Source organism: Lingula anatina, chromosome 9, assembly GCF_051362555.1.
Source record: "Lingula anatina isolate TDL-2025a chromosome 9, LinAna3.0, whole genome shotgun sequence".
Lineage (NCBI taxonomy): Eukaryota > Metazoa > Brachiopoda > Lingulata > Lingulida > Lingulidae > Lingula > Lingula anatina.
In genome coordinates this window covers 10,461,581-10,479,392 of record NC_141775.1, presented here as the reverse complement: position 1 = coordinate 10,479,392, position 17,812 = coordinate 10,461,581, and the positions used below count along the sequence as shown (strand labels likewise).

At 37.7% G+C, this 17,812-nt stretch overlaps 1 protein-coding gene across 2 annotated transcripts; it reads right to left on the bottom strand.

The window, feature by feature from the left end:
- Window positions 1-784: 784 nt before the first annotated feature.
- Window positions 785-16,211, bottom strand: LOC106153842 (sarcoplasmic calcium-binding proteins I, III, and IV). 2 transcript variants are annotated; one of them, XM_086995495.1, is made up of 8 exons: window positions 16,026-16,211; window positions 7,968-8,045; window positions 7,661-7,774; window positions 6,668-6,720; window positions 4,649-4,803; window positions 3,126-3,220; window positions 1,985-2,094; window positions 785-1,697 (listed from the first exon to the last, which is right to left on the bottom strand). In XM_086995495.1, exons 2-8 carry the CDS (start codon window positions 8,035-8,037, stop codon window positions 1,551-1,553), a joined length of 744 nt encoding a protein of 247 aa, XP_086851621.1. In that variant the 5' UTR covers window positions 8,038-8,045; window positions 16,026-16,211; the 3' UTR covers window positions 785-1,550. The 2 variants fall into 2 exon arrangements, with proteins under 2 accessions (XP_086851621.1, XP_013383406.2); XM_013527952.3 differs by lacking the exon at window positions 3,126-3,220 and adding an exon at window positions 3,867-3,961 and having other exon boundaries at window positions 16,026-16,210.
- Between the last annotated feature and the right edge of the window lie 1,601 nt (window positions 16,212-17,812).

The following is a 17,812-nucleotide window of genomic DNA, read 5'->3' as shown; positions in this document are numbered from 1 at the left end:
ATCACTGTCACTCATTTAAATTTTGCAAAGCCATGTTTTCTGAGTAAACAATTTAATGAAAAGAAGGATGCATAGTAAACGGTAAGTAAAAAAATAATTTAATCGGAAATGTATTATATAATTTACTCTCATATTTCAGCCATTAAAATTACTTACAAATAATAGGTACAAAAAGGTCCAAGAACCATTAATAAAAAGTAGTTTCAGGAAATACAATTTAACATCCTTCCAGTGCTTGGTATCCTCACCACAAGGATGATATTGTTAAAAGTATGCGCACGACCTGTCACGATTTAATTACGTTGTTTTGTAAGTGGTAAACGCCTGATGCTAAGGGACAAAGGGAAAACCGCACAATTATTTGCATATCAATAAGGGACCTATTGGCAACCGGGTGGATACCACATAGGTTTTTCGGTAGCCTGGGGGTTGTCGTTGATGCACCGAAGACAGGTGTAACGAAACCGAAGGTCCCTGTAACAGGAAGATCGTACTCCACTTAGTTACCATGGTTAGGGTTAGCCTGACCTAAAGTGGGTCGGGATCTAGAGCGAGGCTTACCTGTGCAAATTAATGGGAAGCGGACTCTCTACCAGGGGGGACTCTCTGCCACGTTACAATATGTTAAGAATTAAAACACGCTTTTACCGTCTAAGTTTGCAACATATATGATCTGTGCGACCTTCGGTTACCAGTCTGCCATCGACCGCCACATCCATCATATTATAACAAAGATTGAATTTTAGATTCCACCTACTCTTTGGAGGCAAAAAAGCAACGCAAGTTAAAAAGTAAATGAAATTTTATTCCACCATGTGCATAGACATTCAGACAAACGGTAAATATTACTTAGTATGTTTGGGGGGATTTTCACTCAAAGACACGTCCTTGGTAACCGCCTCCCATTTTTCGTTTCCTAAAGTTCAGAACAGAATTTATTTTATGTGTACGTGTAACAGTAAAATTGAGGTATACTGTATTGGTTTAACACCGGTATTCCAAGTTCTGAAACGTTACCAGCGAAATATAAACATCCATTAGATGAGGTACATCTTGCTGAATCAGTCTACCCGATGAAAACGGCGAAAGGTACCTACGTACCATATTCAATGTCAGAATAAAAACCTTTAAAAACAAGTTTTTTTTCTTGCACGCAAACTATTTACAGTTTCTTTTTTAATCACATCCGCAAGAAAAATCAATGATTCGTGATATGTCCCTGTACCATAGGCGACATGTGCTTTAATACAAGTTCTTTGTGTGCGGCTCGAGCGGAGGTAGGAAAATTAGGTTGCGTTGACATGCGCAACGTGCATCTACTTTAAATATATGGTTTTGCATCATGTTCTCGAAAGGGCGAGATAAAACGAGACATTCTCTGATCCCTATCTTTAAATGAAAAAGTTGCAATCGAAGTAAAATCACAAAAGTCCTTTGGAAGGCGTAGTTATGTAATGTTTCAATTTCCGTTGAATAATCCACCAATTTTGTAGTACATGTACGTGTTTCCTCTCCAACAAGTTTATTTCCTTTTGATGTGTCTCAAAAGGTTAATCGCTATCGCTGTCGCTTCCACTATTATCTGCAATGTCTAAAGGTCCATATGCATAACGACCGAAAGAATCGGGATCCTTTGACCACGTGTAGTCGGCGTAAACTTCCCGGAAGTGAGCAAGGTCCATACCATACTTTCCATTCTGGAAAAAACACCAACGATTCAATTTACAACTAATAGGCCTATTGATGTTTTAACGTTCAAAATTCAACATTTTAAACTAAACACGTATCTTTAAATACCGTAGCAGCTTTCATCTCGACACAGCATCTGCAATGCAACGATTTTTCAATACGTAATTTTCAAGATTATTCATCCGCGATTCCTTGTATAAGTAACAGTGGTTGTCGCACAAACATGTTTAGTATAACGTTAAGAATGGGACGACATTTTCCTCATCATGATCGCACAATAAAAGACCTTCATTACCTTGGTTAAATGTGCCAAGTGCTCTTTTGCTGTGGCGAGATCTACAGGAGCGCGTTTGTCAAATTTGGTCCAAAATTCACTGTACTCTTCGGCATCAATGAACCCGTCCTCTGAAATAACATTGAAGAAGTTGTCGAATGATGTACAATTTTTGAAAAGCACATACATACATCTGTATTTGGTCACACCAGAAACTACTAAATATTATTCATATGATAATACTACTTGTAAGTTAATGATAGTATACAAGTTTCAAAAAGCGTTAAATGGTTGTTTAAATCGGCTCTTCTCCCGTCAAATATTAGCAAATTTGTTAAAAACGGGAATTAATACAATTTGTTGTAACTGGGGAAAGACGTTAATCTTCTTTCCAATGAAAATAAGACAGCTAGAGAAATGAAGTAACCGGGTGTTAGCATTAATACCACCTTTCTACGGCAGAAGTTGGTGAGGATAGACCAAAACAGACTAAAATTTCATGTATCAGTGACATATACAGTTTCTACAAGAATATTTTAAATCATCTCGTACAAAAAGTGATGGCACACCTAGTACACATTACAAATTGATGCTGTTCAGTCATTAAGAGCGCTTTCAGAACAGCGGTCTAACAGATCCACGGATCATATTTGCCCGACCCACTCGAGTGCTTGTTACATAATTCCCGCGGGTAATCTGTTCAGTGTCGAATCTCTAAAGCTTTGTATGGGGTCGCTATATTTGATCTGCGGATCTTTTAGTCCGTTGTTCCGAATGCGCTCTGAGAAATCTTTGTTTGAAAACCCTATCACAACCCTGCCACAACAGACGATGTTAACGCACCCAAGAAGCAACGCCAGATTTAACAATTCGAACTGAAAATCGGTCATAGTTGTCACTACATTCCACCAGGTTTTGACACCTCATGCAACGTCGGTTATTGACAGGTATTCATAACACCTGAGACCGATGCCCAGTCTAGAATTATCTTAGACCCTATTCCCTTATTTAGATCGATCTAGCAGGATCGACCCACCTCCGCAATTTAGCGAGAAACCCCTCGGATATGGGTTTGCTAGATCGATCTAAGTATGGGAACGGGGTCTTAATCTCAACATAGCGTAAAACCCCGTGCAGAATTATAATAGCGCAAACTGCTTACTGTTCTTGTCCATAAGTATAAACTTGGCATCCGCAAGACTTTGTAAGAATGTCGGAAGATTGTCGAAAGACTTTCCTTTCGTTGTACTAGTTATGCTAGAGAGAAAGTACAGAAGACGAAGGTGTTAAGTGGAAACAAAAAGCGGCTTATAACGAAGCAACCTGGTGAATTGCATCGCCTGCACGCTCTTATAACAAGGCTAGGTGCAAACTAAAAGAAAATGTATTAGTGCAACATGGCAAGGTTAGTACCAGTAACCAAAGGTAATTTTTAAGTTGTGTAGGGCGCTTTTAGCAGAGCGAAGTGCGAAATTGATTGTTACAGCGGTGTGTGATGAATGCAAGTTTCCGGTTTGGCACTCGGATCCTCGGAACAATTCCTCTCCCTGATAGTAATGGTAATGGTAATTTCCGTTTCCTGTCAATGTTACATTACATGAAAGGTTTTTGCTCTTCTACAAAGAAATTGCGTCTCTTTTGAGTGCCTTTTTCATAGAAGAATGATACATAGTGTATGCAATATGCGTCACCAAAGTTCACGAAGCATCCACCACGCTTTGGCAAAAAGCACCCACACCAAATTTTAGAACAAAACATAAATGAGCAACCAGAAAAACCCTGTAAAGGACAAGATAACTATCATCATACTGCGCATGCGTAACCAAAGGTCTGAACTGAAATCAAACAAAATGAAAGTGAAAAACGAAAGTGAAGATCCCTCCATCCATGCGTCTGGGCTTACTTTTAGTGTCCATCAGCGCGAAAAAAGCGTCTGCTAACGTAAGGAGGAAAGTGGGCAGATTTTCAGGGGTCTTGGCCTTCGAAGTTGACGTGATGCTGAAATTGGAATAATAAGTAACGCTGAATGTTGGACAAGTTCATTTGACAATTCTATCAACATGTTTTTGTCTATTTTATACCAATAAGTTTGAGATCTACAAATATCACTGACAGTGCACACACAGACAAGTCTCAGTTTCGTGATCACGATAAGCATTCTTGTAACGAAATATAGTAATATGCATGGGGAAAAAACTTTATTTTCCCTATCAAAAGCTTCTGGTAAAAAATAAGCATCAAATGATGCTACATTTAAAGACTTAGTCGGCATACGTTGAACGTTTTATCTGTCACAGTAAAATCTTGATAAAAAATTCCAATACTGTCGTGTAAAAGAACCAGAAAAAACAAACCCTGATCTAAACATACAAAGCGAATTTTGTTTACAACATAACATGAACAGAAAGACAGGCGATGTTTCTGTATTACTACTGCGGTACTGGATAATTGTAGACAAATCCACATTGTGAACTAAAGCAGTGACAGGTTTGGAACCTGGCAAAACGATGTAAAATCACCACGATACTTAAGCCAAATTCGAACTAAAAGAGCATTACCCTCTCTCTCTCTCTCGCACACACACACATAATAATAATAATTTAATAAGAACAACAGTTTAATAATTCATATTTTTAAAAAATTCCAATTAGTTAAGCATCTGACCACACCAATGCTCTCTCTTACCTTGGATAATAGTCAAGCCATTCATCTATGGAAAGTTGTCCGTCTTTGTTTTCGTCCATAAACTTCAGCATTTTTTGCCAGTGTGCATCGAATTCCATCTCGAAGGCACGCAATAGGGGGTCCCCGTCTTTCAAGTCGTATGCTTCCTTGATTTTCTGAACAAAAAGAAAGTTTATTTTTCTAAGTGAAATTGTCTGGCACGTAGACATATTATAGTTAATCGGTTATTTATATATTCACATTTTATTTTTTCGACACGCGACGGAAAATTCACCCCATGCATTTATTTTTATCAACATATAAATTTTTTTCAAATTACCATTGAAATGTTGGTGGTCTCCACTTACTCAATAAAAGTGCCATTCGTTTTGAAAAATTGTGGCTTTGAATATTTTAATCATATAAGTCGTCCAATAGTTATCCATAACACGACTTACCATATCTGATGAAACATAAAATGACACTATATTTATAGCACAGTATCTTAATCAATAGTATACCCTGATAGCCAGATATCTCCTGGTCCCTTTCAGAAATGTCATGCATCATGCAATGGAAAAAACCCACGCGACATTTTCTAAGATATCTGTTCGGTGCTTCCATATCAATTATTCCCTATTTAATGAGACTCATATTTTGTTCATTTCCTCCTTAACACAATGTAACGTGTTAGAATGCAAAGGTCACCGGTAACCTTTTTTTACTTAACAAAAGCCTTATGCCAATAACCTCATCCTTAAATTCCACAAAGAAATAAATGCTTCATGTATCTTTACTCTTTTGGAAGCGATGTAAAGGTATATTCAGAATCAAATTAATGTGTGGACTAACTGATCCGCGGATCAAATATGACCGACCCACTTGAAAGCTAGTCCCGTAATCCACGCGGGAAATCCATGCCGGGGTTACGCGGAAAACTTTCAAGTGGGCCTGCCATATTTGATCAGGAAATAAGTAAGTCCGCGGATCATATTGGTTCTGAACAGGACCTTAAATCCAAAAGATGTGACGCACGCGTTACTATGCGCGTGATTATCAGTTACACAACAAACCTATCGGAGAGGTTAAATAAAGGTGATAAGCTGGTTAACGAGCGAGATCGACCCTAATTTCCAAGAAATCAATTTTCCAAATGAACAAAAAAATTGGTGTGAAAAGGAGAAAACTTGTAAGCTTGCAAATTAGTCATAATCTAGTTCAAAACACACACACACACATATACACATCATCATAAATTTAAAAGCCAAAAATAAAAATAAATCTCGTTAACCAACTTCATCATATCTTGTGCATATAAATAATAATAATAATAATAATAATAATAATCTTTATTGGAGAATCGCAACACGGAGGTTGAAGTTATACAATTATATATGAATATTCAAGTCAAGGAAGCCTGGTCATTTTTACACTGGTGCACTCCGTAGACGGTCTCACCTCCCTGGGGAGCATACAGCTCGGCTGCCATATTAGGCGCTCATAGCTAATATATCATTTCTGCACTGCCTGACCAGGCCCCTGCTTCAACCCCTTAGTGCTGAGTGCCAAGCAGGGAGACAGCAGGTACCGTTTATAAAGGACTGGTATGTCCCCGGACGGGTTTTGAACCCACGACCTCCCGCTCCGGAGGCGGACACTCTAACCACAAGGCCATCAACAGAATCAACAGAATTTGGAATCATAGGCAAAAGTTGCAGAAACTAAAAATCCTGAAAAGCGTGCAATTTTCCATCGCATTTAGACCATATGAAAAAGAAAAACGATCAAAACCAAGAAAAAAAATTTGAAACCAGGCAATATCCTGAAACATGTCACCCATGTTGTGACGGTAATCTAAAAATAGTCTCCGTTATATGCCGTTTAAGCGGGAACTTGTTTCGTTCTGAACAACAACAAAGAAATGCCCATTTTCATTTATATGTAATTTCTTACTGATACCACGAAATTAACCATTTTTTAATTGTACGCCTATTTTTCTTAATGATCAATTAAAAGTGATGAAGTAATAAAAAAACTTACTGCAATATAATTGTCATAATCTTCACGTTCCACGAATCCATCATCATCAATATCTGAAACAATAGATAATTACTCAATATATTCGAACAACAAAGATAAATTCCTCTGAAATTTTCTTTTAGTAATACGAAGCAATTTTGAATCAAAAGTTTTGAAAAATTAACTGCTTCTTTTAAGAATGCTGTTCCCACTGGTGCTGTTCAAAATAAATAAACAACAGACAACAAATCAACAGGTGACAGTGTACATAGATTTCGTTAGAAGCAGCAATGCGGTAGCGGTGCAGCTCATTTTCGCAAACGCATTCCCATATATCACATCAATGTAGCAGCCGTCACGTACTTCTGACACACGGTGCATTTGTACCAGCACGAAGCCAACAATGCCGACAGCACATAGGTATTTTAACTTTCTCTATATTAATAACTATACTCTTCCAGTAACAGCAGCTCATACGAACGTCACACTACGTGGCTCATTACTTTCCAACGGTCAGACACGATGTTTTCGTGACTGCAAAGTTACGTGGTCGTTTGTTTAATAATCACATCTTTTCTTAGAAAATAACACGCACATAGCTGCCCAACGGCAAGTGACATCTTTGCGCATGCTATAATGATGTAATATATAAAGACTGCACCTTATCTACAGTCTTATCTGGAGGAGGATTATATAAAACATACCACTCCGATATTTGCATTTTTTTCATAATGGTGAAAATGCAGGCAAACATTTACCGGATCTCAATAGGCAAATGAAAATGTGTCTCGGGAAATCACAAAATATCAATTTTTCAGTTAGTATTCAAAAGATTTGAACGATTTGAAGAGCTTAATAAATAATTGTTCAAAATCCAAGAGAATTACCGAATTTTACTTTTTGATCCAAAGCTCCCTTTAAGTTCCCGTTTAGTTCATCAATATCATTAACTCAACCTATCTACAGCCGTAATTTGCCTCCATGAAATAAATAAACAAATAAATCGCAACTCACCATACAAATCAAACTTTCGTTTCAATTTCGACTTTTGAAACTGGTTTAATTTTTTGCCCTTGGCGACTCCCTCCATCATTGTGCGTACAAGCGAAATAGCAGCAGGGCGGACCACTGAAATTAACAATATGAAAAATTAGAGGAGTTTTTATCAAAATATCCTTATTTCAGTGACATTGTCTCATTACGATCCAGTCCTACGACTTATAGCCACATATTGATAAAATATATTGTTTACACATTTTTTCCGAACTGGAAAAACTCGCTGCCTTTCTATGAAGTCTTTCTATGAAGTCCTTTAACTCACCCATGTTGGGTGCGTTTGCAGCCGCAGACCTCACCATCTGTGGGACAACCCGAGACACCGCCCTCAACATCTTTAATTCTGGAAAATGACAGATGAAACATATTTTTTAAAATCTATTCAAAAATATATATCAACATTTCCTACACATCTGGTTTTAATTCCATAAATTATTCATTCACAAATCAAATGATATTTTGTAAAATGTGAAATGTCGGACGTGGGGCGTCTGGCGTATATATATCTATAGCGTCTGATCTTAGCGAGTGCAAAGTGAAGGCATTCTTAAAGGGTTTGCTTCATGCCGTCAGAATGGCCTGAACGGAACATATTCTTCAGAAAACATGCCCAACTAACGATATCTTTATCCAAATACACAAATTAAAAGCTCATTTTGTAAATTTCTGGCTTTAAAAAACGTCCTATTTGCTCGGCCTGGGAGTTAATGAGCTACGTGGTCACGTGGTCCAATGACGACAATCGAGCCACTGGAGAACAGAGCGTGCTTAGCTGTCAAACTGAGCTGCATTGTCTACCTGTAAGATGACTTCTCTGGCTTCTGATAAAAGTTTATACTCATTCAAATCTCTTACCCGAGGCGTCTAAATCCTCGTGAAGCTGTGTAAAACCATTTCCCGTCTAGTCATTTCTTTAACAAGCATTTCATTATGGTTATCCCAAGTTGTATAAAACACTGCATTTGAATGAGTTAAGGGAAATGTTGATTATTGCATATGAGGTCCATGTTATTTGTGAAATTCAATTTATTTTATTAAACCGCTGACACTCCATCTTGCATACTTTTATTAAACTGAGGTAAACAATGCCCGTTACCTTTACAAGTCCTATCTTAATCATCCATCTAACTGGAACTTCCTTTACCTCTTAATTAGAGGGTTAAATGGCATTCAATTTGTCTTGCTTGTACCGAACGCACTCTCTATCTAAGCTTTACTCCAGTTATCTCAGGTAAAAATCTACCTGTGCGTTAGTTACAAAGCGCAGCTCCCGTAGACCTAGGGGTACTAGATAAAATCTGAACACCAGGTTTATCGAGGAGCTAGAGAAAGAAAGGAAGAATTTTTCCTGCACAACTTCATAGGAATTTTAACACGGACTTGATCCAGCTTAGACCTCCAAACTAACAGGGTGACATGGGCAATTTTCACAAACAAATCATAAAACTATATTTCAGTTAACCGCCTTTAAAATAAATATACCGTTCTGGGTAAATTAAAATAGTTATTAAATCGCAAGAATATTTTTGACTTAAATGATGATTTTATTATTAATGGAAATTAAGCTACTATATGAGGTACATTTGCTGTGATTACGCTGTCCTTCATGTTTGCGTAAGTCTACATTTTGCTGTATGTGCTTGTAATCTTTTTAAATATGTGCGTACAATTTTTGCAGGTCTGGTTACCCCCCTGTTATGTGATGAGAGTATTAATTTGGCAATTTGTTCCTTAGCTTATTTGAATAGAATTGCAGTGTTAAATTTTCAACAAGATGTTGGCGAAATAGCCCATTACTCTTTGTAGGTATTTCCCCCGTCAAAGTTTGTCTAAAATTATCTTTCAATCTTTACTCTTTCAAAGACAGTATAAAGTTACCTGACATATTTTCGTGTAAACTTGATGACAAGCCAAGTGTCTCCAGTTCATTCCGTACTCAATTTTACCCAAGCAAATTTTTTTCTTGAGTAGATCTTTATAGCACGGTGGTATAAGCTTACAAATTTGCAAAAAAAAAAATTGCGTACTGACGCAGAATTTGCGTTTCAAGTTATAAAATAATCAATCTTTTAAATTATTTAATATTTCAGATGAAATTATCTTCAGAAACAAATCCTCAAAGCATAAACGAATTAGGATAACGAACCATTTTATTATAGCAGTTCCCATTTTTTCTTTAATATAACGCTCTTTTTCCTGTTTTTCCTCAACACGTTTTCTTCCACGGAAGCTTCAAGATACCCTGAGAGCAATTTCTTTTATTAATGTTCGCGACCGTGTTTGAACTTAATTGTTTAAGTATTGATATTTAACGTCATTTACAAATACCAATAAAATAACCCCATGAAATAAATGAGATATATTGAAAAATATGAAAGCCCACCAAGACGAGTTTCACACCTGTTATTACCTGGCTTGGGAATTGCAGCGGTGCATAATAAACAGGTTTGTTGTAAACGAGCTTTTGGTCAACTACAATGCATTTAAAATGCATCAGCAATCAGTAAGTTTGCCAACTGATGACAGTTAATCTGAAAGACTACCAGCTCTTGATATGATCTAAACCACCTGAGGTGACCATGATCTAGAGCATCGCAACTATTGTCACCGAAGTTAGTAAGTAAGTCACGGAAGACCGTCACAGACAAAGAAAGATTGTCAACGAGAGCCGCAATTTTGGTGAATCCCAAGGCAACACACCGAGGCATAACGAAAATTCCTCAACTCCGTTCAACACAACTTTCCTTAACTTCTCCGTCTTTATGCACCATGCAGCTCAGTTGAGTCTCATAGACCTTTATCGTGATTGTCGTCACAGTACCACGTGACCCAGATCTGTTGCTTCATTTTTGCATATTGAGGTGAGGTTTACTAAAACGCTTTTTTTTCTACTAACAGATTGTTTTTATAATTTTTAAAGGGCGGGGATCGATTAAAACATACCTGTAGTGTATAGATTGAGTGCTGTATCTTCAAAATTCGAGAAATGGATTTTTACATGAACATTGTCCTTTAACACCTGCTGCTTGTTAAATCTTGTTAAAACTTGGGAACTGTGTCACATTACCGACTGGTGTGTTATTGTCGTCGGTTTACTTTGGTCTGAGCTTATAGTATGAATATAAATGGCCACGAAATATGCAAAAAGCAACTGTCATATTAAAAAGCAGAATTTCGGGAGGGGGGGTGAACAGCAGACAGCCGTTCAGCATCGGATCCTTTCTCGCCCTCACCCCCCAAAAAAGTGTTCACGTACGAAATGATACAAAGACAAGCTCTTTCCCCACCCCTATTTCTATATATTACAGTTATATTTCTCATATACTCTCGTGCATTTTACCGATCTTAGCAAGACTTATTTCTATCCTTGCACACCCAACCACCCTTAGAAAAAATATGGATCCATCGGTGATACTGTGCCTCTGTTCACTGGCCGTGGTCAGAAAGCCCATTCACCGTGAGTAATGTAGTGCAAAGCCGACAAACTTGACCTACATAAACAAGTTTCCATGGGCATTTGAGGCCTACTAGGTGACCCGTAATAGCTTAACGTCAGCGTGCACAGCCGGCAGCAGACAAAGTTAATACCGTTTACTAGGGTCGCAGATTCTTCAGGTGCAATTTTCCCCGAAGAAATGTGCCATGAACATGCCTGAGACGTCTGTGAATATCTCGTCAAAAAATCAATCTGTGGCCCTGGTAAAGGGTCCTAACTTTATAGTTTGTTCTAACACACGTAGAAACCTTCGTTCTGAATATTCATAGTTTCAGTTCCCAAGAGATATAAACCAAGGACGGTAATAAACCACCCATAATAATATGCACTTTTATACTGGCTCAGAAGACATGTATAAACGACATGGCAGTCTATTACTATGTTAAGTAAAATAATTTCTAGGGTCTCAGGTACGTAAAGAAAAATGTGTGAGGTCATTTGGCTCACATTTATAAGGGACTGCATAAAAAGGGAGTAGTAAGGTGGAATTAAAGAATGTTCCGATGTAACAGGAATGGAAGTCCACTTGGAACCGTAGTCCGCTTCCTATTACTTTGTACAGGTGACATTCATCCCATATACTAACCCCAATACTCCAACTAACCCTAACCTGTACTAATCACATGGGAGCCCGGACTTCTATTCCTAGGACTTCCATTCCTGTTACACCGGTCTATCCCAAGGAGTGCGCCATATTATATAAAACAGAATTCATTAAATGATTTCGTGATAAAATTCATAATTTTCACTACTCATCTTGTCACGCACGTCTTTTGAGAACAATAAGCGACATACAAAATAGACAGAAATGCGGTACACAAGGCCATTTAGAGATAGATGGATGTCAACGAACTGCCCATCTTTATCGAAAGAGAAAAACAGAAACCCAAATGATTCCATCACCACAAACGTTCATATTTTAAAGGGCATTATAATCCCAGTATGCGTGACGTTCTTACACAGTGTTACAAGTAATGCTTCAAATAATAGGCCTGGCATTTCAGTATCTCTAGCGCGGGTCTGAGGTGTTCCCGCTTTATGGCCAAAACTTTTGGAAGAAAATTATTTGCTAGGTTTTATAATTATGTGTGGGTGTGGGCGAAAACGGGAGTCACCCTAATGAACGTAGGTTGGGAACCGATAGATGAAAATAAATAAATTTAGCTACAATGACTTAGCACATAATTATTAAAAGTGGGGCTTATATAATATGCCGCCTGCGGATTTACCAGAATCACAGACTGATAATTTTATTCACAAGATATTCACAGATATGTATCTCATTCTGGCTATTTCTTGACACAATTCTCTACTGTCCTACGACAATTTTGGCACGGAATAAATTCATCACACATTTCGCCTCTACAGTACAGAGCATGTTACATCTTATAATTCATTTTTTGTTTGGTGAGGAAAACCCTGAAGACAACCATCACCACATACACTTTGTATTCAAGATGTATGTTATCGGGGACTGTCTTTCGTTTTCTTACATAGGCCTACACTGCAGAGTAAACGCATAACTATAGACTTAAATTTTTATTCAAAAGTCAACATATTTTGATAGACTCGTTATTTTTTATTTTTAACGTGACATGTGAATATAAATATGTATGAGAACATAAACCACCCGACCTCATTCAAGAGCCTACATGTCACCATACTTAACAAATTTATTTTTTAAAAAAGATTTAGATTTAGGTTATAAGTTATAACTTGAGAAACAGTAATTTATACTACAACACTTGGACTGGGAATAGAACCTATTGCCTTAAACTAAAAATATTTTTCTTGAACAACGCCGTTTATTTACAATCAAATTTATCAATATTTGAGATAAATCTTCCCTGTCGTCATAATTATAAACCAAATCTACAAGCATCTTATACATAATGCTATAGGAAGTGTGATACAGAAGAATACTTGAATGTGACTTTATTTCAAACTGTGACACTCTTCCCATCTTGCTGACTTTAAAAGCGCTAGTATTATAATTGTGTGAAGTTCACCTGACCTGATTCGAAAGTAGGTCGCTAAGTTCAGTCAGGTCGGATCAACCTCCATGCTTTCAGCGCATGGCTAGTTCAACCCCGAACTAAACAAAAAGAAATCAAATCTACATTGAATACACATAACAATGGTTCGAATATACCCCGGCTCTGGCACTTTATAATATTTTATATGCTTGGGTATGGTCTCTCGCACATAGCTACAGTTAGCACCTCGTGTCGCAAATATCCCGCCGTCACAGAAATGAAAATAATATAAATTTAACTTTTAAATGTTCCCGACATGAATAAGGTAAAACAAAAGGTTCGGTTGTGAGTTATTCAGAGGAGTAGAAACAAGTTTTATCTGTGATGACCCAGTGAGGTTACGGCCAATTAAAGGGAAAACACAATTAAATTATTTAATGCCGTGTTATTTCTGGGGATCAATCAAAAATAAACGCTAAAATTGTATGCTGAAGATTGATGCTCTTTTTTATCTCTTGTTTGACATAAATGAAAATAAGAAGCTTGGAAGACATTAATTTATCACTCATATCCTCCCGTTTATAGTGGCTAACTTTTTTTCGTTCATATTTTTAAGTTCTTCTTCAATTATCCAGGTTCAATATTGCCCACAGTTCGATCGACGTTTTTATTTTTTGTTTGTATTACAACTCAACCTGGGTGCAAGTTGTTTTAACTGAAAATCCCCAAAACGTAATAAACAATTTCTTATCGCACTTAGACCATAAACAACGATCAAAAATAGACTGTAAATTCTGATCTCAGTCATAATTCTGAAAACTTTCAACCATGGTTCTATTCGAACGATCATCTTGCACCACACAAGCAGTGAAAACAAGGCTCCATGCTTACGCTATAACCTTGACCTTAGATAGGCTTTGACCTTTTGACCCCGCTAACGGTTCCGTACAGAGAATCGGAGATGATAACGAGTTACGTCATCCAGACAGCTACGCTCACCCGTCCAATGGCCCCTCGCACTCTCGTTACGTGAAAGGGTCAACTTTTGTCTACAGACACACATTATTTCCGTGTAGTATTTTGGGGAAAAACAACCCGTCTCACACCTGGTGTCTGAAATCTCACTTATTTCGCCCACAGCTGGAGAATTAGGCATGAAAACGGTGCTAAACACGACATGATTTGGGTCAAAATGACGTCGATGGTTGACGAAGACCGACATTTCCGAGAAAAGTTATACAAAGGGGTAAAACACTGTCAATGATCGTTCATTTTTCAATTACAAATTCTCATAAACAGCAGGAAAGTGGGACTGCTGCATTTCAGAGAAATGTCATTCAAAGGGGTAAAACACTGTCAACGACCATTTATTTTTTCAATTAACAATTCTCATAAACAGCAGGAAAGTGGGAGTGCTGCAGATCCGCGGATTCAGCCTAATTGGGGGGTTCCAAGTATCACTGAACATCAAAATAACAGACAAAACAAAATCAAATGGAGACTTACAGAAATTCACTTGTCCATTATCGTTCACAAGACGGTTTCATAACAACACGCAGAGAAGCCACATGTAATGCATTCAGCAATAAAGAAAGCTTATCCTCTCACCACTTCTATAATTCACTAGATATATGTTTTGGAGCATTGAGACAATTCTTGCTTTCGTAGGTGGCTGGCCAAGTCTGAGCTATGTAATTTCAAAATTTAAAATTTACAATTAACCTTTAAAGAAGCAACATGCCCCATAAGACAATGATTTGACATGAAACTATGTCAAAGGAGAATTTAATTAGACCTCAGAGGCATTTTTGAAAGCTTCAAATTAATGACAAGGGATGATATCATAACAATAATTAATTAATTCACCCCGTTCAGAAATGAATGCAAGGTGACCTGTCACCTCTCAGACTTTTATATTTTGGGCTCATCCCCGATAAAACTCCGAGGAAACTCGCTGAAAGTAATCAGTTTAACACACTAAGAAGCCTCCTCTTGTTCCAGTGCGGAGTTGGATCGATTTTAGTACACCGATAGTTTCAATCGGAATGAACCCTTAATTTAGTTGTGAAGACCGCAAACAAGAAATTGGCCTTCCATCCTGTAAGAAACAGTTGCCCTCTCCGTTATTAGAGGCAGCTGAAAGCTACACGTTACTAAACTCTGTGACGCTCATAGCTTATAACGAGATATAGATTACCTCACTGTAGTGGCACTTTATCACTAATAATGTAAAATCGAAAGATTTAGTCTGCGCTTTAGAGAAAGACCAGCCATGCGAAAAGACTGGGAAACAGCTGATCTGCCTGCTGCGTCTGTGGAAAATTAGGTCAACTATTGAGTAATCCAATATGGCCGCGCTGACCAAGGGTGAAGCCACCCGCGGTAAAGCTTTAATAAAAATAGCTCTTCCTGTGCATAGTGTAAAAACAAGCACCATTAACAAATGTGCAACAGTATATGGTTCAATAATAAAATAGCCACAGCTGTTACTGAATATTTGTTTGTCGGATTAGCAAGGTACAGAAGGACGCCATGTTGGATCTTACTGGTCACTTGCACGAGACCGACAAATGACCCAAATACTTGATGAATTTCAGTCACGGCAGCAACGTGTCGCCTTAAAAGAAAACTTTTCAGAAAAAATCATATGTTTAGTTTTAAGTTAGATGAAATTAAAGGATGCGTTCCCTTTGCAAACTGTTTCCACGTGGCACAGACGCTTGTAACGCAGCAGCTAGATCACACAGCTGACTTGGTGCAAACAAGTAAAATATAATCTCGTTTTCCCAGGTCGGGTCGTTATGAACGAAGCGTCACCAGTCTTAAGTCGCCATTAGCAAAATCAACTTACCTTGTGCTTTGAAGGTTTAAAATAATAGATAAAAAGCGGAATGTGTGCACCGGTTCCCTATGACGGCTTGACAAAGCACTTATGTTGGTTGCGGTGTAACCGGGAGTTGATGCCTTGATGGAACTGGGACAAAATGGCTATTAAATCGGCGGAGTCCACTTGGACTGAGCTGAAAACAAATAGGGGTGCTACGTATATGGCGCGAAAATATATTACCGGTTATGCTCGAGTTATTTTAATATGTCAGTCCTTGTTAAGACGAGATAAACAGAACAAGAAAAAAAAAGAAAAATACATATGCTTATGTGCATCATGCGAATGGTATGACAGTAGCATTTGGTGAAATATGAACGTTAGCTTTGTTTTGTCAGCGGAAACATGGACTGGACCAAGCTGACCCCTTAGTGGACCGAGTGATCAGTCTGTTTTAGGGGAGAGACGGAGGAGAATGGATATTTACAGATTTTTGTAGTACGTAATGATATACGTGCGCTTAATTTGAATGCTGTTTGAATTGGTGGCTTGTCGATTTATTTCACTCGTATTATGGGTATTAGATGGACACTATCAAATTCACGATAATAAGTAAATTTAGAAAAAAAAATGTGAAAAAACTGACTTTTAAGCTAATACACTGTAGAGTTCACAAATATAGTTCCCAGACATGTTAATTAATTTGACTGGAGTCGCTTGCTCGTGCACTCGACTCGTTTTATGGTCTTACCTGTAATTATTTAACGTAAGTGGAGGTGTGCAATTTGAATGATGAAAATCAGTAGGCCCTATGTACCCCCAAATATTGCGACACTGATAAGAATTACGTATATCAGACATTCAGAATTAATACCGGAGGTTCAGATTGAGAGGGACTTGAAGGAGGCCACTCGACAGAGCCATGGGAGATGGTTTAGAAGTTGGAGACTTCACGTAGATGATGAACCAGCTAGCTAGAGAGCGTCAACAAATAAACCATTAAACTGGTCATTATGTGTCCTTGGGGTTTTCTTTGAGCGACTTTACTTAAAGCTGACGCGAACAATGGAATCGCGGATTGCGTTTTGATCCCTATATAAAAGTTATAATACCTAAATATAAAAAGATGTCATTACAACACGGTACAGGCAATACAAACGGTGCAATATTATAACGTAGGCTACACTTGTGAGTAACCAAAATATATTATGGACGATGAGCTATTCCAAGAGTTACAGTTTGATATAGAAAACAATGTTATTCCAATAATATTGTTTATAGCTCTTTAGTGGTTTTAAACACAGTTTTATAGATGCACTTTAAGATTATTCATGTGTTTTTTTTTCTGTTTATGTTTAGTAGCCTTAATGCACTAGCGAAGTCTAATATATTGCTTTTTGTAGTTAGACACAGTCAGATCTTGCATTTTGTTGTTGTAGGCCTTAATATTGATTCTCAAATTATATTGAATTTAAGCTGTGCATCATGATGACCGAACTAAATAGGCCTATAAATTATGCTTTTATACTAGGCCTATCCTATTAATAATGCCTGGCAAAAGTAAAACAAAGTTCTAAGTAAGCAAAAAAAAAAAAAAAAAAAATCTTTGTCCTCTCCCTCAGCAAATGGTGCAAGCAGTCCGACTACCTATTGCTGTATTGTGTTGAGATAAGGTCTGCGTTGCACAACAGTAACAGTGTTAGATAATGCGGCGCGCCGAACTCACGTTGTGTATACGTTTTTCACACATGCTCTAGGACTAAGATATAGGGTTACTCAGAGGTAACAGCTTGGTGTGAATACGAACGTGAATG